This window comes from Hyla sarda, chromosome 1 (assembly GCF_029499605.1).
Source record: "Hyla sarda isolate aHylSar1 chromosome 1, aHylSar1.hap1, whole genome shotgun sequence".
NCBI lineage: Eukaryota > Metazoa > Chordata > Amphibia > Anura > Hylidae > Hyla > Hyla sarda.
The window spans coordinates 181575766-181601569 of record NC_079189.1 but is presented as its reverse complement, the minus strand read 5'-3'; the positions used below and the strand labels follow the sequence as shown (position 1 = coordinate 181601569).

General features: G+C 39.1%; 1 protein-coding gene across 31 annotated transcripts in view; it reads right to left on the bottom strand.

Moving 5' to 3' along the window:
• Positions 1–25804, bottom strand: part of ANK2 (ankyrin 2) — a 634142-nt gene that overhangs the window by 155182 nt on the left and 453156 nt on the right. For all 31 annotated transcript variants that reach the window (XM_056565107.1, XM_056565143.1, XM_056565099.1 and 28 more), the window contains 8 exons: positions 25249–25347; positions 19418–19516; positions 15194–15292; positions 14334–14531; positions 12101–12199; positions 11807–11905; positions 4710–4808; positions 1153–1350 (listed from right to left, as the gene is read on the bottom strand). In XM_056565107.1, the coding sequence (XP_056421082.1) occupies positions 1153–1350; positions 4710–4808; positions 11807–11905; positions 12101–12199; positions 14334–14531; positions 15194–15292; positions 19418–19516; positions 25249–25347 (990 nt within the window). The remainder of the gene's footprint in view (positions 1–1152; positions 1351–4709; positions 4809–11806; positions 11906–12100; positions 12200–14333; positions 14532–15193; positions 15293–19417; positions 19517–25248; positions 25348–25804) is intronic.

Genomic DNA, 25804 nt, shown 5'->3' with positions numbered 1-25804 from the left:
TTGTAGGGGTCCACCCTCCATTCATATAAACCATGTTCACTTTTATTCCATTGAACATTTTATTGTAACCATTGCACATAAAGGATGCATCATCAATAAGGTGTAATATGTCACTTGTGAATTAACCCACAAGATATAGACACGCACAAGCAGCAAGTGATCCATAGTGAGCACCAAATAATGTTATTCTGTTGGACCATCTGGGTTCATTGTTCTGGTCTGGGGCCACCAAAGGAACTTTAGTCCTCCTTCATGTATGAGCACCTTGATGTTACTATAGACTTCCCCTTGGTCCACCTTAATGCTTTTCTCTCTCCATTTGTCCTATTGCCAAGCTGTTTCCTCATTCCCTGTTTTTTCTTATCGTCCAGAATGACAGATCTCGAGCAGCCAACACGCTGCTGTGACCTGGCAGGGCTGGATAATTATTGTTCCGTATTGTAATACTTTCTATTGTATGTTATTATTCAAAAAACTCCTAAAAAATATCTCCCAATATTCACATTGACCTTAAACACAGATCAAGCTTAATCTATATGGTGTAGAAACAGAAGCTACTAGAATCTGCTAAGCTGTATTGTGCTGCCCTCTAGCAGACAAGAATGTTCAGACATAAGAAAAAGCCCTCTCAATGAAAGAATTATATATGACTGTGTTCACATGTCCTGGTTTTGAGGAGGCTTTGTCATAGTTTTGCTGCAATCTTCCTGTAACTAAAGGGAAAAAAACCTTAGCGGTTGCACTCCAATAGCACTTATCGCAGTAAAAGTCAAAATGGAAAAAATGAGACAAAAATCCCAGCGAAACTGCAACATGTGAACATAGCCTAAGGAAACGTCTGGCAATTCATAAGATCAAAACTACTGGTTGGCTATTTAGAACTCATGATGGATTCCAGTGGTCTTAATTTGCAGAGCGGGCCTGCACTTTTGGTAGGGGACACACAATTCCTTAGGTTGATCCCTCATGACAAATTAATTTGCCTCAGGTCAATATAAGTGCCAGTCCCCATAAAGTAGTAAGCATCCTTACATAACCCTTTGATCAAATCTATTTATAAGTAAAATTTTGGTTGCACTGGCAACAATTTTTACAATAGTCATTCCTAATAATCCCAATATGGTAACCCATTAAATGTAAACAAACTTTTACCTTGGTTGGCATGGAGTGGGAAGCTCCGGCTTCAATTAAGACTGATGCCACATCCACCTGTCCCTCTCGGGCTGAGATATGAAGAGGAGTGTATCCATTTGTGGTTGCAGCATCTGGGTGAGCCATGTGTTGCAGCAAAAGCTGGACAATCTCTGTTTTGCCCAGACGAGAGGCTATGTGGAGAGGTGTCTGCTCCTCCTGCACAACAGGATAGGTCATATAATAAATCAGTTTATCTGACAAAGCAAATGCACTGTATGTTTACCATCTACTAGGAAAAATATCTGCTATAACATCAAAACCACCGATAGGTGACATGAATAACATTGAATTATTGCAGATGATATGATGATGAGGGGTGTTCCTGGTATACAGGGGTTAGTACCTACCAAAATGTAGGTCCAAGGAAGGACACTCAGTAAACCAGTGACAGAGTTATAAGCACCAAAGAACAGGAATTTAGGTGCACTACTGTGGTAGATGTACACAATGACATTAGCTAACCCTCAAACTGATGTAAAATTGAGACATTAGCCAGTATATCCTTATATGAAGGACATACCTGAGCCCGCACACCAACACCAAGGTTTCTCAAGTGATACGGGACCTAACACTAAACCTACCTGTGCCAAACCAGGAACCAAATTACAGCAGCATTAGGTCCGACTAGTAGACTTCTCCTGGTTACTTCCAGTGTGGCTGAGCACATACAATACACATACAATGAGAGCGGGCTCAGGTATGTCCTTCAAATAAGGATATTCTGGCTAATGTCTAAATTTTTACATCAGTTTTCAGGGTTAGCCAATGTCATTGTTTACATCTACCACAGTAGTGTACCTATATTCCTGTTCTTTTGTAAAATTATGAGTGTTACACATCCAAACATTTATCTGGTGAAGGATGACATTGTGGTACTTGTGACCATCTGCAGGCATCCTCCATTGTATGCATATTATGCTGGGGATCGCCCATAGCAATGGACCACAAGTGCAGGATCTCCACCCAGGCATAGGCACACAACTGCACTTGGGGTTGAGCACCTCCTGCCATTTCAGACCACTTCAATGTAATTGTTTAATGTTTAAAGTTTGTACTAATGCACCCTTTTATCATATTGGGTAGCATTACGGATTCACAGGGGGGGCGGCATTATATTAGCCAACCAGGGTGAGGCTTGTAGCCTGTCTCCCCCCTCCCATTGTATAGGTGATCAGCCACACTAGAGGTAACCGGGGAGCAGTCTACCAGTCGAACTTAATGCTGCTGTAATTTGGTTCCTGGTTTTGCTTATCTGGCACAGGTAGGTTAGTGATAGATTACGTACCACTTGAAAAACCTTGGCGTTGGTGTGCGGGCTCAGGTATATCCTTCATATAAAGATATTCTGGCTAATGTCTCACTTTTACATCAGTTTTGAGGGTTAGCTAATGTAATTGTTTACATCTACCACAGTAGTGTACCTATATTCATGTTCTTTTATAAAACTATGAGTGTTACACATTCACTCATTTATCTGCTGTAGGATGTTATTGTGGTACTTGTGGTCCTTTGTAGTCATCCTCCATTGTATGCACATTATGCTGGGGATCGCCCATAGCAAGGGACCACAAGTGCAGGATCTCCACCCCAGCGTAGGTGCACAACTGCACTTGGGGTTGAGCTCCTCCTGCCATTTCAGACCACTTCAGTGTAGTTGTTTAATGATTATAGGCACCAAAGACTGATGTATGTGTGAAGCAAAACCTAGCCTGTCTGCTCTTATCTTAAAAAAAGGGCTACTATAGCACAAACTGTTGATAATGGTAATGCAGGCTACCCACAGTGCAATGCAGTTTGATGTGCCGCTGTCCATCACCAGTGCTTACAAGGGCATCATAACTAGCCAACGGAGCAATGGCAAAGGCAACCTAGGCTAATGAATGGAGTTTTCTGTTACATAAAGTTGATGATCGTGTAAATGTGCATTACTTTCCTAGGGAAAAGATGGCAACAGGATGTGCTATGGAAAAAAGACAAGCGGGCAGAGGCAGAATGATGCTCTGAGCAATGTTCTGCTGGAGAATCCTTGAGTCCTGGTATTCACATGGATGTTACTTTCCCACATGCTACCTAGCTAAACCAAATACACCTTTTAGGCTGGAATTCCACTAGTTTTTTTGGGGGAAAAACGCCAATTCTGCCGCAAGGTGTTTTTTCGGCCAAAAAACACTGCGGCCAGATGTTAGCTGTAAATCAATGAGAAATCGAAGAAAAATGATATGTGGGTTTTTATTCTTTTTTGGACTTTAGCGATCCAAAAAAGTGATGGAGATACCTTTTTTAATAAAATTTTGTAGGGTACCATTAAATAAATGAAATAAAAAAAGATACAGTAGTGAAGGAAAAAATTGTATCTAACGAAATTTATCTTTTTTATTACAACATTTTTATAAATTTTTAAACAGGGATCAATTTATGTGGGCGGTCGGGGACCTAAAAATGTAGCCGACAATAATAAAAATGTAGTGTGTGTTTGTTTTTCACTTTTTTTTCTTGTTTTTTAAATTTTTTTTAAGGTAGTACTACTACTCCCAGCATGGAACACAATGTTCCATGATAGGATTAGTAGTTCCTGTACTAATAGACAGATCGCCCATTGCGATCCTCCTGTATAATGTATACATGCTGCGGCCGCTCTTCTATGGTCCCCTGCACTTCCTGCATTAATAGACAGATCACTTACTCATTGATATTTCCCTCAGAGCTGTGATTGGCTGCAACCATCCGGCCACTCTGGGCGGAAAATATGAATGAATGATATTCTATTGACATCACTGGCCGGAGTATAGTGCAGAGATGCGAGCGCTGTATAAAGCCGCATCTCTGCTATATTATGGACGATCGCATCGGGTGTCAGGACTGAGACCCGTGGTGATATGTCTATTACTACAGGTACTACTACTCCCATCATGGGACAGTCTGTTCCATGCTGGGAGTAGTAGTACTACCTAAAAAATTTAAAAAATAGAGGAAAAAAGTGAAACACACACACACTTTATTAAACATTAATTAAAATGTAGTTATTAAAAATTTAGATTTAGTTAAATACATTTTTTGCCATCACTACTGCATCCTTTTTTCTTTTGGTACCCAACAAGTTTTTTCATGCTTTTTTCTACCCAAAAAACGCAGACCAAAAAAACAAGTAGAAACTTAGCCTTAGGGCAGTGTTTTACTGTACCTTAAAGGCAATAGCTGCAGTACAATCATGTGCCCTGCAACACTGCAAAAAATGCTCACAATGTTGTCTTGGCCACAAAATTCCACAAACACACATATATATATATATATATATATATATATATACACACAACTGAACATCTGTGAGATGATGGATAAAGGAGATAGATAGATAGATCAGTAACTTACATCATAAGGCACACTTGTTTAAATATTATAAAGTTTATTCAGTGTATTAGAATTATATGTAAAAGTATTGTTATGTATTTTCTGATTTAAAAAAAATTTAATTTGTAAACATCACCAACATTTTAGAACAGTAACTATAAACCTACCCTGGCTCTGGCATCCACCAGTGCACCATTCCTGAGAAGGCAACGAACAACTTCCACCTGTCCTGCGCGAGCAGCCATATGCAATGCTGTCTCTCCTCGCTGAAAATACATAGATAAAGAATGAACACATTGATAGACTTCAGTGCTATAAAGGTAGTGAATCATTATTTTCATCCACATCCTCTGTAGAAAAGATTGTGTTTTTCTTCCTCTCAATACAGACAACAACCAAGTAATAAGAGTAAATCAAATTTTATTTGTATAAAGAACCTTAATAAAACTTTCTCATATATTGTTTGTTTTATTTCCCCACTGTTTTATGGATCTGCCAAATGTACTTCACATTGTGTTGAATTGGGATTCTTCTGTACTATTCACATAGCGGAATTTCCGCAGAGGAAATTTAGCATTCAGGATTCTGCAAAAACATTTTGTCAATAGTTCTTGCAGAATTTTTCACAGAGCCCCATCAAAGTAAATGGAACTTTACTTACTAATTTTGGCCAGTATTGGTGCGTTGAGTGCACAGAAATTACATTTCACACACATTCCACAAAAAGTGCACAGAAGGCGTAAAACAACATAACAAAATTTCCGCCATGTGAACATAGCCTTACAGTCAAAGTGTATCTCAGATTATTTTTTTCGCAAATTACTGTCATGAGGATGAACCATGCTCACAGCTGTTCAATAGGAGACAAAGCTTTCTGCTCCATGGCCGACATTTATCACTGTCTTTAGACTGTTTTTTATGTCTAGAAAAGGCGCAAAAAAGATGCAAGCAGGGTTTATTTGCTCCTTTCTGGCGTCTTTTGGTTTACACATTTCTGCTGATTTTGAGTTGCAATCCACTGATTTTGGCAATACACATGATATGGAAGGGATTTATGAACTGCACTTTTTTGTGAAAAGGCGCAAAAAAGGTGCAAAGCCACTGAAAAGTCTCTAAAGTACACCAGCCCAAAATTAGCTTTGCTTTTTGGTGTATGTGAAGAGAGAAATTTCTGAAAATGTGACCTGCACAAAATGTATGAATTGCTCTGTGACCATTTAATAAATTTCGTGCTCCTACACATTACCAGCACACAAAAAAAAGGTGTAGAAAAATTCTTCACTTACACCTACAATAGGGTTTACTTCACAATAAAATGTACTTAGCAAGATGACTATAGTGCACAGTGCTAGTTAAAAAAACTATTGCAGTACTTTAGATCCTGGGTATGAATACTGGGGCTGTAATTTTACACCATCCTTTATGTTTTGGTTTTTAAATAGTTTTTATTGAGAATTTTCAGTTAAGAAAAAATTATATATAAAGCGTATACAGAAGGCAATTGTATGCAGTAAAGAAAAGAAAAAAAGTTGCGTCAATGGAGACCTATTAGTATGTTTGATATATACAACAGGAGCTTTCCTAACATAAACAGAAAACATCAGACTCAAAAATAATGTGAACAGAGCCCTAGATAGATGTCTGTATAAGATTGCTTTATCCTGTTATATGGTTGAAGCCCAAACGCACATCTGTAACAAAAATGTTAAAGTGATACTTTAAACAGTAAAACAAGTTAATTTGCACTGTTTATAGGGCACATACAAGAAATAAATCAAGCAAAATATTGCTTTCAATCCCACAATAAAATACTTAGGAGGAGATTTATCAAACTGCTTTATAGTAAGATTCTCTTTGTTGCCTATAGCAACCAATTACAGCTCAGCTTTCATTTCTTATATTCCTCTAGTAAAATGAAATCTGAGCTGTGATTGATTACTAAATACAATCTTACTATAAGACAGCTTGATGCCATTGATGTGGATGCCATTGTCTAGTCATGCCAAGATAGTTGTTGTTCAAACGCTCATTCCGTCAATTGCTTTCTCACCCATCTAAACCATAAACACGCACACACATATTTGCTACTGTAAATGCACCCAAATTCGTAATTTGTATTAAAAACTATACAAACTGTATAAAAACCTGGCTTACATGACATTTCCCATGTGTTTTAGACAACTTTTAGACACTCCTCACTCGACATAGAGGGGTAGCCTACCAGAGAAAGGACATGGCTTGAATGCTTTTCCATGAGTCAAAAATGTGTCAAAACACAAATTTTGTGCGCCCGGAGTAAGCGAAAACTTAAATGCAATGATAAATCTCCCCCATTGTGTGTATGTATGAGTGTATGTTCCAGCACACAGTTCTTCACCCACCTCCACCATTTGCAAGAGTCAAGGGGGGATTTATCAAATCCTGTCTAGAGGAAAAGTTGTTGAGTTGCCCATAGCAACCAATCAGAGCGCTTCTTTAATTTTTAAGAGGACCTCCCCCTCCTTGTCTATTGTTGGCTGTATTATTGTTTTGGTTCAAAGCCAAAAACACAATTTTCACTAGATACAGCAACATTACAGGTTCTTTAACCATAATTTCTTCATCACAGCTCAGCCCCATTTTACTCCACAACCTCTTCTCTGCATCTCCTGGTGAATGCCTCGGTACATATTGCAAGCGACGCCCCCTCTTGCAAGCCATGTAACTCCTGCCAGCCACGCCTCCTCCCTACAATTTTTTTTTATTTTTTTTTATGTGACCGTTGGTCTGAGTTGAAAGTTAGCCCCCTCCTGCAATGCCGCGTCCCTTCTAGGGTCGATTATTTTTGGATATCTGTCCAGCTTGCAAGGCACACCCCATTCTATTTTCTGCACTGTTTCAGTTCAAGGCTCACACCCACATCACAGATAAGCCTGATTTGCCCACATCACAGCTCATCCCCACATACTGATGTCATCCCAGGTCCTTCAACCAAAATCTCTTCTTCATAGCTCAGCCCCACTTTACTCCACAAACTTCAGGTGAGTAAGTAGGTCTGTCTTTTAAGCCACGCTCACTGCATTAGCCACAACCCCCGCAAGCCGCAACCCTTCTATTTTTGCCCTTTTTGTTTTGGCTCAAGGCCAAAAACATAATTTTTTCCCGATACATCTAACCTTTATATTTGGGATAAGTCACTGAAATAACAGTTTTTTATATGTAAAGTAAAAATATAAAATGGGGAGGCGGCATCCCAGCAGTCCTGCACAGTGGTTGTTACTTTTCTACTTCATGCCAAGCTTTGTTACTAATAAGTTAGTGTCAGGGTTTTGTTCATGGGACTTCCAGTATCTTACTCCAAAAGCTCCCCTCAACATCTCCAGGTAAGTACACCAGTCCAGCTTGCAAGCCACACACCTTTTGTTTTCAGCCCTTCTTATAGTTTTGGCACAAGGCAGAAAATACAATTTTCGCCCAATACACCCACATCACAGGTCCTTCAGCCACAATCTCTTCATCACAGTGTGTGTTGGTCTGGTTTGCTAGTCATGCAACTCCCAAAAAAACACCCCAGCAGTGTGGATTTCTTGAATTTGTTATCTGCATAAAAATTATTTTTGTACAGAAAAATTGCTCTCCCTAGGTGGCATAGGATGTGGGAAATTTTTGATGCATGTCTCTTCCTCCATTGTGCATTCCATGTAAAAAAAAAAAAAAATCACATATGTGTAATTTCTTAATTTAGACACAGAAACCCCACCAGAAAAACTGTGCAAATGAAAAGAAAAAATGCACAAATATTCACACATATGATAACTCTGCCCTATAATGCATTGCCAAGCCAGTGAAAGCAAATGTACAATATTTGCAAAGTTACTCAACATTATACATAGACTTTGGTTAGTAGTGTTACTGCTTACTTTCTTTTTAGCTTTAGCTTCCAGTTAGGACACATCTTTATTTGGTGACTCCAACTTAGCTGCACTGCCTATTGGAGTCAGGAGTACTTATCCCAGATTCAGGATGCTGATCTATCTCTACCCCATGATTTTACACTGCAGGTCTGCATTTTCTGGCCAGCTTCTATTTATAAGCACAAGGTAAGCATAAGCTAACCAAGAACTTGATGCACGGAGAGCAGATTTCTATTGGTGCAGTGGTAGAATTATTACTCACTGCAAGTACCTAAACAATTTGTGTATAGGTAGCTATATATATTACTGTCTGCATATACAGTGGGGATCAAAAGTTTGGGCACCCAATGAAATTTTTTAATAATGTGCATAAAGAAGTCAAGGAAAGATAGAAAAATCTCCAAAAGGCATCAAATTACAGATTAGACATTCTTATAATATGTCAACAAAAGTTAGATTTTATTTCCAGCATTTACACTTTCAGAATAACAGAAAACAAAAAAATGGCGTCTGCAAAAGTTTGGGCACCCTGCAGACTTAATATCTTGTACTGCCCCCTTTGGCAAGTATCACAGCTTGTAAATGCTTTTTGTAGCCAGCCAAGAGTCTTTCTATTCTTGTTTGATGTATCTTTGCCCATTCTTCCTTACAAATGTCTTCCAGTTCTTTGAGATTTCTGGGCTGTCTGTAACGCACTGCTCTTTTAAGGTCTATCCATAGATTTTCAATTATGTTGAGGTCAAGAGATTGTGAAGGCCATGGCAAAACCTTCAGTTTACGCCACTTGATGTAATCCCCCGTGGATTTCGAGGTGTGTTTAGGATCATTATGCATTTGTAGAAGCCATCCTCTCTTTAACTTCAGCTTTTTCACAGATGGCATCCAGTTAGCATCCAAAATTTGCTGAAATTTTATTGAATCCATTTTTCCTTCTACTCATGAGATGTTCCCTGTGCCACTGGCTACAATACAACCCCAAAGCATGATTGATCCACCCCCTTGCTTAATAGTTGGACAGAGGTTCTTTTCATTAAATTCTGTTCCCCTTCTTCTCCAAACGTACCTTTGCTCATTCCGGCAAAAAAGTTCCATTTTAACCTCATCGGTCCACAGAACTTGTTTCCAAAATGCATCAGGCTTGTCTATATGTTCATTTGCAAAGTTCAAATGCTGATTTTTGTGGTGAGGACGTAGAAGAGGTTTTCTTCTGATGACTCTTCGATGAAGACCATATTTGTACAAGTATCTCTTTATAGTGGAATAGTGTACCACAACTCCAGTGTCTGCCAGATCTTTCTGGAGGGATTGTGCAGTCAAACGTGGGTTTTCAATTGTTTTTCTTGGTCTTCAAGATCTTGCTTTAACTTCCACTGTTCCTGATGACTGCCATTTCTTAATTACATTCCAAACAGAGGATATTGACATCTGAAAATGTTTTGCTATCTTCTTATAGCCATCTCCAGCTTTATGAGCGTCAACTATTTTCAGTTTAAGATTTCTAGACAACTGCTTAGAAGAACCCATGGTGCTGATTGTTGGGGCAAGGTCAGATGAGTCTGGGCATTTAAAACCTTTGAGATTGACATCCCCTGGTCTTCCCAGATGATGACTGAGAACAATGCATGACACTGCAGGGTGCCCAAACTTTTGCAGACGCCATTTTTTAGTTTTCTGTTATTTTTAAAGTGTAAATGATGGAAATAAAATCTAACTTTTATTGACATATTATAAGAATGTCTAATCTGTAATTTGATGCCTTTTGGAGATTTTTCCATAATTCATTGGCTTCTTTATGCACATTAATACAAATGTTTACCTGGGGTGCCCAAACTTTTGATCCCCACTGTATACTAAGTCTGCAAAATTCAGGGGAAGTATGTTTTAGGTTGACACAAACTGTATACATTGTGAATTTATACTGGAGAATTTATAGTGTGGATTCTATTCCTTGTTCAACTATTTATTTATATTGATTTAGAAAACATAAAATTGGCAGCATTCAAGAAGAAGTCTTGTGGTGAAAAACGTATTCCCTATTCGCAGGATAGGGGATAAGTTTTAGATTGCGGGGGTCTGACCACTGGCCCTCCCGCAATCTCCATATGGAGCCCCTACTCTCCACCGAAGCGGGGCTGCCACACCCCCTCCATATAGCTCTATGGAAGAGAAGATAGCCAAACAGCTTTCATATAGATATATATATATATATATATATATATATATAGAGAGAGAGAGAGAGAGAGAGAGAGAGAGAGAGAGAGAGAGAGAGAGAGAGAGAGAGAGATAGAAGGGTGGTGGCCAGGGATCCATCCTGCGGATAGGGTATATGTTTTTCATCACAAGACTTCCCTTCTTAAGGTAGGGTCACGCATAATGCATCGCACAGCGCAGTGTGCTCACAGACATCGCAGAGCGGCTGCAATGCCGGCAACTCGCACGTCCCTATGTGGCTGTTCGTATCGGCAAAATGCCGCTGCAAGGACACAGGAGGAAAACAGCTGGAGGCACAATATAGGGTCAGGTCATCGGCAGATCCACAGTGTAAAATACGCTGTGGATACTTTATGTGTGACCCTAAATCAGAGTATACAGTACGTGTAAACATGCCATCATATTTGAAGCACTTATTGTACATTCACATTATGTGCTCTAAATGCCTGGTACAGGTGCCAGATGGTGGTTCAACTTCTAAATGCCCAACTTTTGGAAGAATTGGGCCTTTGACCTCCATTTGCCAACCCAAAGCAGCTGCTTGTTCCAATGGCTGTAAAGGAGAGTTGGCCCCCTTTCAAGTCAATAAAAAAAACTGCAATTGGCTGATTTGTGTTGGTAAGAGGGTGTAACCTGTGGGTATACCAGATATGTTTCAGACGTATGTTTCAATGTGAAATGACTGTAAACTTTTGCTAAGCTACAACCGAAAGACAGAATGTTTCAATGGATTACTGAAAGCACACAAGACAGCAACATGTAAATAACACACATAAATACATTACTAATTCCTTCAGTGAGTAACACAGAAATGTGTGTTGTGAGATCTTCTATTTCTGTAAAGATTCAAGACTGTTACATAAACCAACCTCAGGTTTACTATAGGTAAGTCTAACATTCCATCTGTTTTGACTATGATGTTTCCAATACGAGCAATGTCGCCATTGGCCATGACCTGTTTAGTGGGTAATATCTGGACAATGACATAGTTTGCACGAACACCATAGGCAGTTTCTCTGCACAACATAACACAGCTTATGACATGCACGCCAACAAGTTAGGCAGTTTTATTGCAAAAACATACTGGGTGAAATGAGCATTATCAAACAGGTTGCATAATGTCTATTAAATCCGGTTATTTGATTTTAAGACATACTCACAATGTTAGTGACATCTGGAGAGGCTCCATTCTGCAGCAGAAGGAGGACTATGTTCAAGTGGCCCATGAAAGCAGCCACATGTATTGGAGTCAGACCAGACTGTGAAACAAACCAACAGGCATTTTACTCCCCTGCACAAGACTAATGGGGTGTCCACAGTTACAAGTCTGCAGATGTTTGAGAGGATAGAGAGAGGTGATAGTGAATATTCGATGGAAAAGGAAACACAAAGACAGGACAGGGGGAAGCAGGAAATGGCCAGATGTAATTGAAAGCTAAGAAAACCTGTTCTACCTCTGTAATAGCCTGGATTGAAGCCCCATATTTCACTAGCAGTTCCATAACTTTGATACGATTTTTCTTGCAGGCAATGTGCAATGGAGTAAAACCATTCTGTTCAGAGAAACATTTTGTTAGCAAGACTCATGCACTAATCAAAGCCTACAAATCATGCAACGTATGCAAAGTGCCCAACTGGTGTCATACACAGTATCATAATGTGCAAATGCTGACCACACAATGGGGCACATTTATCATACGAAACACACCTAAAGACTGGCGTAATGTTTGTCAGAGAAATGGCACGCGTGATGGGAGCATTATTTATGAAAGATGTGCACTATTTTTATTGTTTTTTGACTTGAAACAGATTTGAAGAGATGCATCAAACAGCCCAAAATACTGCCATAGGTGTACGACAGCCATAAGGCGGCATAAAGAAGAGGTGTGTACAATGCTGCAAGATCCACCATTTTGCAAAATTTGACACGATTTAAACCTTTAAATAAAATCAAATGTTTTTCATTGATATTTTTTCATTGTAAAGTCTTATTTTTATAACACTGCTGATAAATAAATAAGTATCAATACTTAATATCCATGCCATTTTATAATAACAATAATACAAATCTAAGAATATTACCATTTTTTAATACAAATATTTCCATGAGTCATTGTATAATGTTAATAATTCAATCTTATATCATTCATACATACTAGTAGAATAATAAATTAAAGAGTATTTGTCACTACTTTTTGAATTATAAATGAGATTACTTTATTTTATCATGAGAAGCTTTAGACAAATTACTTTTTTTTGTTTTCCATTGACATGTTTTTTTGTTTGTTTCAGCAATTTTGCTTAGGCTTGGGTCTAAAACAGTGTGCCTATATGTGAAGTCTGAAGACCTGAGTTTCAGTGAGCTTTAACCAATCACTGCTGTACAGACATGAATGTGAGGTCATGTGGCAAGCTAATCCGCTGTCTATTAATAGAGAAAATACGTATTCTAAAAGACAAGCTCCTACTATTCCTCCCAGTGCTGGCACTGTGCTGTGTGTGTAGGTTCGGTTTATCATATTTTTTGGTCCTGCCCTTTATAGTGGACTATTGGAGTATGGTACAACGTTTGCTCTCTGATGTTTAGGGTATCTCGTTCCCTTTAGACCCTCTTCATTATCTTTTGCACCTGTCTCATAGGGCTTTCTCTAAGAAGCCTTTCAAGCTTTTCAGGCACATAGTTTTGGCAGCGAAAACGCTTATAGCCAAAAATTGGAAGAAGACCATTTGCTTCTTTCTGTGTGGGAACCTTGAGACCGCTTTTCTGACCGCCAACCCCCATAATATTCTTTGTTATTTCATTTGACCTCTTTCCCCACCTTTTCTTTTCCCTTCCTTACCTCCCTCCCTTTTGGGTCTTTTGACTTGTCCTTTGTGTTTTTATATGGTACTTAGATGCTCCTAGTTTTAACCACCCTGAAGGGGTGGTGTGCTTACCTATTTATTTTTCTGTTTTTAAAGGGCTGTTCCTGCTACTTTTGGTGCACCTATACTGATACTCAGTAGTTTATTCTTGTGCTCTTTAATGTCATTTGCCGACTGTTTGGGTTTACTGACTTCATTTGTTTTATTTGTGATTTATGCTTTTTCTTTTTTTTGTTGTCTTTTATGTTTATTATAAAAAAAAATCTTAATAAAAATTACAGTTAAAAAATAAATAAAAAAAAAGACTAGCAACAGTTTAGGATGTACATTAGATTGCTTGCTGAGTCTTCTAGTGTTCAGGCCCAACTATCTAATGTTCTTAGGATCGTCATATGTTCATGTTCACACTCCCTATAAACCCTGTATCAGTGATATTCTTTATTCTGAACACATGTCTCTAATTACATATGCCTGACTGTTTGTTGTGTTACTCTTTGTTATAATAAAAGCCGTTTAATATAAAAAAAAATAAAAAAATTTTAAAAAAAAGACTAGCTCCTAATGAATATGTATGAGCAATTTTTTTTGACTAGGATAGATAGACACAGTTTGCATGGCTTCCAGGATCAGTTATATGACGACAGTAACCTTCTGCAGGTCAGAATATTTTTAGCATGCCTATTCAAAAATATAAGGTGACAGATGCTCTTTAAACTGGATCAAGAATACACAAATAAAGAGTTAAACAAAACATATTCCAATATAAATAGATACATGTCTGTATTTTTATGTAAAATAAAAAAAATGTGAAGATCTATTTACCAGGGCACGGGCATTAGGGTTTGCCCTCTTGTCAAGAAGAAGTTTGGTTACTTTGTAATGTCCACAATGGGCTGCAACATGCAAAGCTGTCAGGTAATCCAGTGTGACGTCATCTACAGGTGCCTTGTGTTGAAGCAGGTGTTTTACACATTCCACGTGGTCTCCTTGAGCAGCCATGTGAAGTGGAGACAGGCCATTCTACAGCAAAAAATAAGTTATAAAGTGAATAATAACAAACACATTTTACATCAAAGCCGCTTATACTAAAAGTACCCATGCACATGTTATAGCTGTCGTCTAAATGGTTCTAGCAGCTATATCTCCCGAACCCTCTGTAAACATTTATGTGATCTGAATGTAGGGAGAAGTATTAAGCCACTGCCAAACTAATCTTGTGGTGGCTTATTTCTCTAAGAACAAAAGGATCGGGCACTTGAAAATCAACATGGCCGATCCTCCTCTTTACCAACATCATTTGTTGGGGGAAAAGTCTAAAGGCTGCTATATATTTTAGATATCAGTTTCATGGTGGGTTTGACCAACACTTTTCTGATGTATATGCCCGCCATTACATTTTTATCCCACCCTAATGATTCTTAATGAAAAGTAACTGGACTGTCACCTGATCTCCTAAAAAAATGTTGTCTATACTAGGTTACTTTACTGTATATAATAGCCAGTATTGCAGAGCTACTGCTTAACATAATATTTCCAAAATGGACAATACACCCCATAAATTTTTTGCTTCATATTTGTATCGAGGCATATTGGAAGAAAATATGCCTACTGGTTTGCATTGCCACAACTAGATTTTTCCATCTTCAGCATAAAAAAAAAAGACATATTAAGTGAGCATTTGCCTTGGTCCTTGCAAGCAGTGGTGCGCCTCTCTCTAGAAGCAGCTCTACAGCAGTATCATGTCCGCTTCGTGCTGCACAGTGTAGTGGTGTAAGTCCATCCTGTAACAAAATAACAAACCGCAACCTTATTAGCCATTTTAACATTAAATATCAACACATCTGAAAGCTTTAAAGATTTCATATACACTGTAGCTGTAATTTAGGTCATTTTAAAGTAAACCAGATGGGGGAATATATTGTGCATATTGTGAAACATCGTCCAGTTAATTTTGGATAACCCCTTTAAATTCCCCCCAAGTCTCTAAATATACTCTATGAATAAGAGTCTTATATCTGCTCTCCCTTCTCTACAGCCTATGTGAGCTGTCTTCCATTGTTTCTCTCCACCCTGTCTACTATCTGAGCAGCTAACACTAAGAAATCAGAAAGTCCTTTACATTTTGAGTTTTAAATAAGTTTTGAAACGTATTTTACTCTGAGTAGCAGCGAAGTAGTAGGGAATTTTTAATGAAGACTTTATAGAATACTGATTCAGTTTGCATTCAGGAAACAAAATAACAATATTTAAAATTGTGCAAAGGTGTCCATAGCCTTGAGTAAAGGCATTAAAATACTCAAATATCATATTTACTGTTTTGACAAGGTCAGGCAATTCATGAGGATCACAGGAGTAACGGGTCACTATTTTTTTTTATTTTTTTTCTAAAGCAGCCTGACCATTTTGAAAACATATTTGTTTAATTTGAGTTATCAGACTTTGTGTTTGTATAAGAAGAAAGGTACAGTATGTCATTTATTTAACATCTAACAAGACGATATTTGTGTCCTCATTTTTGCAATAACATATCTGTGATACACACACAGAGCATTTGGAAACTTTTCAGACCCTTTTTTTTTTTTCACATTTTGTCATGCTGAAGACTTGTACTGAAATACAACAAAATATAGTTTTTCCCCATCATTCTACACTAAATATGCCCTAGTGACAGGGAAAAAGAATAGTGTAAAAATCTTTGCTAATTTATGGAACTGGAAAAACTAAAAAATTGTAGTGACACTAGTTTTTAGACTCTTTACTCTGTACTGAGTTGAAGCAGCTTTGGCAGCGAGTACAGCTTCCAGTCTTGCATTTTCAACCTGTATTCCTTGTATTCCAGATATGACAATTAGTTTAAGTGCAAATATTACAAGCTTGGTTTCATGAGACCAGAAAATCTCTCACAGTCTGAAAGTCCTTTAGGTGTTTTTTTTTTTTTTTGCAAACTGAGGAGAGGCCAGTCTTGCATAAATCCCAGATTGGTGGAGTGCTACAGTGATGGTGACCGTCTGAAAGTTTCTCTTATCTTCACACAGAATCTTTGGGACTGTGGCTATATGGTTCTTGATTGTCTCTTCTTCTCTGATTATGTTGCCTGGTGCTTTGGCCAACTCTAAAGGAGTCCTGGTTGTTCTAAACTTTTTCCATTTAAGAATTGTAGAGGTCACTGGGAATGCTCAGTGCAGCAGAATTTTTTTTGTACCCTTCTCCAGATTTATGCCTACACAATCCTGAGTTCTACAGGCAGTTCTATCCTCCTCATGGCTTTGTTTTTGCTTCCATATGTATTGTCTTTCCAAATAATGTCCAATCAACTGAATTAACCAAAAGTGACCCTAATCAAGCTATATAAACATCTTCAAGATGATCAAGAGAAATCAGAGGCCCCCAGAGCTAAATTTCAAGTGTCATAGCAAAGGGTCTGAATACTTATGTCCATTCAAACTTTTACCTTTTCAATTTTAATACATTTTCAAAAATGTATAATAATTTATATTTATACATTTATATTTTCACATTTTCATGGTGTATTGAGTGCAGAATGATGGGGAATATATACCGTATTTATCGGGGTATACCACGCACCGGCCTATAACACGCACCCTCATTTTACCAAGGATATTTGGGTAAAAAAAGTTGTTTACCCAAATATCCATGGTAAAATGAGGGTGTGTGTGTGCGCGTGTATACCCCGATATACCCCCAGGAAAGGCAGGGGGAGAGAGGCCGTCGCTGCCCGCTTCTCTCCCCCTGCCTTTCCTGGGGTCTAGAGCCCTGCTGCCGGCCCTTCTCTCCCCCTAGCTATCGGCGCCGCTGCCCGTTCTGTCCCCCTGACTAGCGGTGCCGGCGCCCCATTGCCGGCGCCCCATTGCCGGCGCCGATAGCCAGGGGAAGAGAAGGGGCAGCGGCACCGATTGCCGGCGCCGCTGCCCCGTTGCCTCCCCCCATCCCCGGTGGCATAATTACCTGGTTCGGGTCCGCGCTGCTGCAGGCCTCCGGTGTGCGTCCCCGGCGTCGTTGCTATGCGCTGCACGGCGTGGCGCATGACGTCAGTGCGCCGCGCCGTGCATAGCAACGACGCAGGGGACGCACGCCGGATGCCTGCAGCAGCGCGGACCCGAACCAGGTAATTATGCCACCGGGGATGGGGGGAGGCAACGGGGCAGTGGCGCCGGCAATGGGTGCCGCTGCCCCTTCTCTCCCCCTGGCTGTCGGCGGCGCTTCTCTCCCCCTGGCTATCGGCGCCAGCACCGATAGTCAGGGGGACAGAACGGGCAGCGGCGCCGATAGCCAGGGGGTGAGAAGGGCCGGCAGCAGCGCTCTAGACCCCAGGAAAGGCAGGGGGAGAGAAGCGGGCAGCGACGGCCTCTCTCCCCCTGCCTTTCCTGGGATTGTATCGGCGTATAACACGCACATAGACTTTAGGCTAAAAGTTTTAGCCTAAAAAGTGCGTGTTATACGCCGATAAATACGGTATATATATATATATATATTATTTTTTTTTTTTTATTACAAGGCCGCAACATAAACTGTGGAAAGAGTGAAAGGGTCTGAAAGCCTTCTGAACAGCATTTCATTGTGTCATGGAGGTTTGTAGAGAGTTAATCATGTTTCCCAAGATGAGGAATATTCTTCCCTTTTGCCTCTCTGACCCGCTAAAACCAGTTCATGAGTGTAGTGGATTAATAAAACATTTATTAGTTCTACAATTAAACTACAAACAGCATAGATTACCAAAGCCACACATCCTTATAGGGAGAAGATGAAGTCCGACTACTCGGATGCACCCACGAGAATGAGATCTACAGAGTGATTAAACCTAAATTAACAGTGCGTGTTGCGCACAAGTCCTTTATTTTATCTTTACTTGTCTCCATCGTTACTCTAGTCCTACCTTGGACTAAATAGTTCCTTGTTGTTCTACATAACTTACTATTGAAGGGTTGATCGTCGCATACGCGTAATCTTAAAATAATATCCTTGTAATATGCATGTATATTATATTATGTGATGGATCCCCCCATGTAAGAGATGTCATGACTGTTTAACATTATGTTATAGATGTCTTTTATGTTTATGTTTTGAAAACCCAATAAAAAGATTGTAAAACTGAAAGCCTTCCGAATGCACTGTAGCAAAGCCTGTGCACATACTCTATTACAATTTTACACAATTAAATTAGAAAAACAGACCCAGACCTTAAACTAAATTATTTAAAGATTCCTTATTTTCATGAGAATGGATGCAACTTTATCATCTATAATTAATTCCTCTCCAGATTTATATCTTCATTATGTTCTGAATTATTTAAAGACCTCCAAAACTCTACATGCTTAGATTAGTCATTCTCCATTAAGCTAAGAGAAGAGAATTTAGGAGGCATCTAAGGTACTGACTTCACTCCAGATGTGTATGCACTAAATGTGTCTAACAGTAGTCATTACTATGCTGACATACTGCAGAAATATTAAAATGTACACTAAAAGGCCGTAAAACATGAGTAAAAGTGATGTGAAATAAACTGGATATATAAAATGTTAAGTATGTTTAACACTACAGAAGCAAACCTTCATCAGTTTGATACAGTGGCCATAGAGTTGCTATAGACTGCAGAATATTAGGGGTTACATGGGTGAGATCAGAGGTTTCTCTTACCAGGGCCATTATAGTGGGAGATTATATTGGGAAATCGTCCATCAAGTGCAATAGGGCTCACACTATTGAGCACAGCTTCTATGTCCGCCCATTCCATGACATCATTGACCATCATGAGGCACTTTATGACTTACATGTATGTTAAAGGGCACCATTTGATAGAACAGTACACTAAACATTTATGTCTATGGAACTATAATAGGTACCAAATTCAGGCCTACATATTTTGCAGACAAATAGTTAAATCTTACCCTGGTTTTGGCATCAATTTGTCCTCCTCGGTCAAGCAGTAATTTCACCATGTTTGTATTTCCTCTTTTGGAAGCCACATGCAATGGGGTAATTCCATTCTGCATGAAAAAAATAAACAATAGCATTCTAAATTATGTTTTAAAAACTGCATTTTCTGGCATTTTTTGCCACGATTGTTTCATAAATTGTGTGATTCTATATTTTGTAAAAATTTCACAAAAAAAGCAAAAAATAACAATAAACACATATTGTTTTGTGCAGGGGTACAAAAAACAAATAATGGAATTTTTTGGGGGAGAAAACCACTGCAAACTGCTTACTAAACTAGAGCAGCTGCATTTAGAAAAAAAAAATTAAGTAAAAAATGAACCCAAAAATTGTGCCTACTGTAATGAAAAACTCCACAAAAAACGTTCAATTAAACAGTTAAAGGGCTTATCCAGGAATAGAAAAACAGAGCTAATTTCTTTCAAAAACCTCTCCCCGTTTGTCTTCAGGTTGGGTGTGGTTCTGCAGCTCAGTTCCATTGAAGTGAATGAAGCCAAGTTGTAATATCACCCACAAACTGGGCACAGGTATGGAACTGTTTTTTGAAAGAAATTAGCTCTGTTTCCCCCCCCCCCCATTCCTGGATTATCCCTTTAAATGATCGCTTATGTTTGTCATAACTGGCAGATGTTTGCTGCTGATAGCAGCGGGCATCTGCCAGTTATTGCACGGACCTGACTCCAGAGTCAGCACCATACTCCCTCACCCGGCCCATGATATATCTGTGTAGCATTCATGCCTCCTCCCACCTCCACCCCTTTATTCTCGGATTTCAGTACTCAGCCCTGTACATTAATAATCTAGGGTAGAGAGAAGGTGGAGGAGGGTGGAGCTCAGCAACACCTTGAGTTCAAGTATTGGTTGTGTGCATGATATAGAGCTAACAGATTTGCTATAAAGGGGTACTCCCCTGGAAAACATTTTTTTTTAAATCAACTGGTGCCAGAAAGTTGAACAGATTAGTAAATTACTTCTATTAAAAAATCTTAACCCTTCCAGTACTTATCAGCTGCTATATGTTCCAGAGGAAGTTTTTTTCTTTTAAAATTTCCTTTCTGTCTGACCACAGTGCTCTCTACTGACACCTCTGTCCATTTTAGGAACTAGTCCAGAGTAGAAGCAAATCCCCATAGCAAACCTATCCTGCTCCGGACAGTTCCTAAAATGGACAAAGGTGTCAGCAGAGAGCACTGTGGTCAGACAGAAAGGAAATTCAAAAAGAAAAGAACTTCCTCTGTAGTATACAGCAGCTGATAAATACTGGAAAAATTAAGATTTTTACATAGAAGCAATTTACAAATCTGTTTAACTTTCTGGCACCAGTTGATTTAAAAAAATGTTTTCCAAGGGAGTACCCCTTTAACCCCTTAAGGACATGCACCGTAAATGTACGGCGCTGCACAGCACCTCTTAGGACAAAGCACCATACATTTACGGCGTGGCTGTGATACGCGCGCAGGAGATGCGCTCGCTTCATTCCCAGCGGATTCCGGCGGCTGTCAGCCACGGACCCGCTGGTAATGGCAGACATCAGCAATCGCGCTGATGTCTCCCATTAACCCCTCAGGTGCCGTGATCAATACAGATCACGGCATCTGTGGCAGTGCGGCACTTATATTGGCTGATCTGATCGCCCGAGGGGATCAGATCAGCCAAGATGGCGGATGGAGGTCCCCTCACCTGCCTCCATCCGTCTCCAGGGGTCTTCTGCACTGATCTGCCTTCCTGCAGACCAGAACAGAAGATTGCCGATAATACTGATCTTTGCTATGCCCTATACATAGCACTGAACAGTATTAGCAATCTAATGATTGCTATAAATAGTCCTCTATGGGGACTAAAAAAGTGGAAAATAAATGTAAAAAAAAGTTACAAAAATGTGAAATATCTCCTCCCCCAATAAGGTTTTTAATCACCCTTTTCCCCCATATTAATACATAAAAGCGTAAAAAAAGATAAATAATAAACATATTTTGTATTGTCGCGTGCGTAAATGTCTGAACTATAAAAATATAATGTTAATGATCCCCTACGGTGAACGGCGTAAACGTAAAAAAAAAAATTCTAAAATTTCTGCTTTTTTGTCACATGAAACTGTATGTGGTTCATTTTTTTTTTTTTACATCTTTGGAGCAATAGCTTTATTACTGTATTGTATTAAAGGGGTATTCGAAGAAATTTTTAATATATATATATATATATATATATATATATATATATCTCAACTGGCTCCAGAAAGTTAAACAGATTTGTAAATTACTTCTATTAAAAAATCTTAATCCTTTCAGTACTTATGAGCTTCTGAAGTTATGGTTGTTCTTTTCTGTCTAAATCCTCTCTGATGACACCTGTCTCGGGAAACGCCCAGTGTAGAAGAGGTTTGCTATGGGGATTTGCTTCTAAACTGGGTGTTTCCTGAGACAGGTGTCATCAGAGAGGATTTAGACAGAAAAGAACAACCTTAAATTCAGAAGCTCATAAGTACTGAAAGGATTAAGATTTTTTAATAGAAGTAATTTACAAATCTAGCAGAGGTAGGGAGTCTGTTCGGCACTGCAACTACTGATCAACTGGATGTGATGGACCGGGATGTGTTCAGGAAAACATAAGGTAAGGAAGGTAGGGGTGCTCTGACTGATATGCAGGAAAGCAATAATCCAATATGTAGAGAGTTTGAAAAATCAATCGTCATTCACCGGTCTTCTTCAGCAAAAAACTTCTTTAATGCAAAATACTCACAAACATGAAGGCAAAGGGGGGAGAGAGATCAACAGGGGGGGTATAAACCTCCTAATCTGTTTCACTCGTTAGACAAGCTTCATCTGGCCATGACAGTCTGGAACGGATGCTGGTTCTCATACAAGTGAGCGGCTAGTCCTGATTACTCCGGACAGCCTACCTGTTCTGACGTGTTAGGTGGGAAAAACGTCTGTTTCTCACCATTGGCAAGAAATCGCCATTTGCAATCTACGTCAGTAGAACGAAGCATTCACATTTAAAATACAAGAATCTTACACATAATTTTCAATTCTGTTTAACTTTCTGGAGCCAGTTGATATATAAAAAAAAGTTATTTCCTGGATAACCCCTTTAAGGGCCGGGTTGGGGTTAGGGGGTTCATGGCCCCTTCCCTAATGGTTGTGTTAGGCTCATGATTGAGCCTTTTTTAAATGCTTTTAGATGTATGTGTTTCCCTTGTTTATATGTGGTTTCCATAATAAAGCTTATTTAGAATTCATGTTTTGGGTGTGCACTATATGCAGTTAACTTTCTCTCTGGTATATATTATTTGCTTCCATTTTTGCTGTGAGTAGCACCCCTTATATACTGATATAATACACAGGTTGAGCCCTTCTCCCCTTTTCTGTTGCATGCAGATTTGAGGTACACATTGCAAAGAACACGTATGCAGCGAATTATAGAGCCATGGCTGTGAATGGAGTTTTCTATAGCAGAAAAAAACCTAAAATATCTGTGTTAAAATTGTAGCAAAATCAGTCTGCTAAAAGCTGTGGCATGCTCATTCTGATGACTTGTTTTAGATTTTACACTTTGCATTTAATAACTGAAATCCATTGCAATTCTACATCACAATGTGCACTAAAACCCACATTATCCAAGCTGATATTGCTGTTGATTCTCTACAGATCTGCAGTGGAATTCACACCTGAAAAAGTCAGCCACACATAGACATATTTGTTGATGTCAAGATAGTTAGGAACTGACCAGCAACCTCAGGTACAGTCATGGCCATAAATGTTGGCACCCCTGAAATTTTTCAAGAAAATTAAGTATTTCTCACAGAAAAGGATTGCAGTAACACATGTTTTGCTATATACATGTTTATTCCCTTTGTGTATATTGGAAATAAACCAAAAAAAGGGAGAAAAAAAAGCAAATTGGACATAATGTCACACCAAACTCGAAAATTTTGGTTGCACACCCTTTGGAAAGAATTACTGAAATCAGTTGCTTCCTATAACCATCAATAAGCTTCTTATACCTCTCAGCTGGAATGTTAGACCACTCTTCCTTTGCAAACTGCTCCAGGTCTCTCTTATTGGAAGGGCGCCTTTTCCCAACAGCAATGTTAAGATCTCTCCTCGGGTGTTCAATGGGATTTAGATCTGGACTCATTGCTGGCCACTTCAGAACTCTCCAGCGCTTTGTTACCATCCATTTCTGGCTGCTTTTTGATGTATGTTTGTGGTCATTGTCCTGCTGGAAGACCCAAGATCTTGGACGCAAACCCAGCTTTTTGACACTGGGCTGTACAGTGTGACCCAAAATCTGTTGGCAAGCCTTAGATTTCATGATGCCTTGCACACATTCAAGGCACCCAGTGCCAGAGGAAGCAAAACAACCCCAAAACATCATTGAACCGCCACCATATTTCACTGTAGGTACTGTGTTCTCTTCTTTGTAGGCCTCATTCCATTTTCGGTAAACAGTAGAATGATGCGCTTTACCAAAAAGCTCTATCTTGGTCTCATCTGTCCACAAGACGTTTTCCCAGAAGGATTTTGGCTTACTTAAGTTCATTTTGGCAAAATGTAGTCTTTCTTTTATGTCTCTGTGTCAGCAGTGGGGTCCTCTTGGGTCTCCTGCCATAGCGTTTCATTTAATATAAATGTCGACTGATAGTTCACCCTGATACTGATGCTCCCTGAGCCAGCAGGACAGCTTGAATATCTTTGGAACTTGTTTGGGGCTGCTTATCCACCATCCGGACTATCCTGCGTTGACACCTTTCATCAATTTTTCTCTTCCGTCCACGCCCAGGAAGGTTAGCTACAGTGGACAAAGGCAAATCTAGATCTCTGGAGATGGACGTGTAACCTTGAGTTTGTTGATGTTTTTCCACAATTTTGGTTCTCAAGTCCTCAGGATGTTCTCTTCTCCTCTTTCTGTAATCCATGCTTAGTGTGGCACTACAGGCACACAATGCAAAGACTAAGTGAACTTCTCTCCTTTTTATCTGCTTTCAGGTGTATTTTTATATTGCCCACACCTGTTACTCTCCCCATGTGAGTTTATAGGAGCATCACATGCTTGAGACAATCTTATTTTTTCACAATTTTGAAAGGGTGCCAATAATTTTGTCAGGCCCATTTTTGGAGTTTGGTGTGACATTATGTCCAATTAGCTTTTTTTCCTCCCTTTTATGTTTTAGTTCCAATACACACAAAGGGAATAAACATGTGTAAAGCAAAACATGTGTTAGTGCAATCCTTTTCTGTGAGAAATACTAAATTTTTTTGAAAAATTTCAGGAGTGCCAACATTTATGGCCATGACTGTAAGTATTGTTTTTTTTTTTTTACTGGAAGAGAATCACAATCTATTTGAGCATAAAATATATATCTGATGATTCTAAAGTGATTGCTTCAAGGACATCATAAATACTAATAATATCACAATGATTATTTATTTTTTCCTTTATGATATTAAATGTAGCCAGGGGAACACATACTACGTATACAACCTGTGCAGGCAGACAAGAGCCTGATAAGTTAAGGGGCCCACTACATATGTACAAAAGAAACTTGTCCTGCTTGTCCACAGGAACTGGATGCATTAGGTGTACACTATAAGAAAGAAATTAAAGGACACCAGGTAGCACTGTAGCAAGTATGTAATCGCAATATTTAGGCAAATGAGCTTTAATATTATGTTTTGTGCATTCTAAGAGAAATTACACATTCATTGTGGGACCCCCCCCCCCCCCCCCCCCCATTTAATTGGAAAATTTCAGCAACTTTAGATAATCTTAATATTCTTACTCTTGCTGTGAAGTCTACGGCCGCTCCTCTGTTGAGCAAAAGCGTTGCCACATTTACATTTCCATAATGAGCAGCGATGTGTAAAGGTGTAAAACCACTCTGCAAAATCAAGAAAAACAGTATACAGTAAAATATAGGCAACAGGTTATAAGAATTTACTGTGTGGGAAAGCATTAGCCTGCAGAAAAGAATATCAAGGCGTAGCTTGGATGTTCACAATGAGGTCAGTAAATGAGGGAAAAATGTTAGGCAGCTAAAAGTCAAATTAACAGAGTAACAGTAGCTGTACATTAGTATTAGGATATATATTTTGGAGCATGAAAGAGCAAAAAGTTACTTAAATGGGCAGTGTCAGAATCAAAAAAATTTCATTTTGTAATATACTTCATAAAAAATGTTGTTTTTTTTATCTCCCTTATAGAAATCATGGCTTATATATGGCATACCACAATCCTGTCCGGCTGCAGCGTCATCTTTGTCTCAGCACAGGCTGGGACAAAGTTCAAGGAGTAGGGGCAGGACTAGTACTCCTCTGTGCTCACTCCTGTCCTGTCTC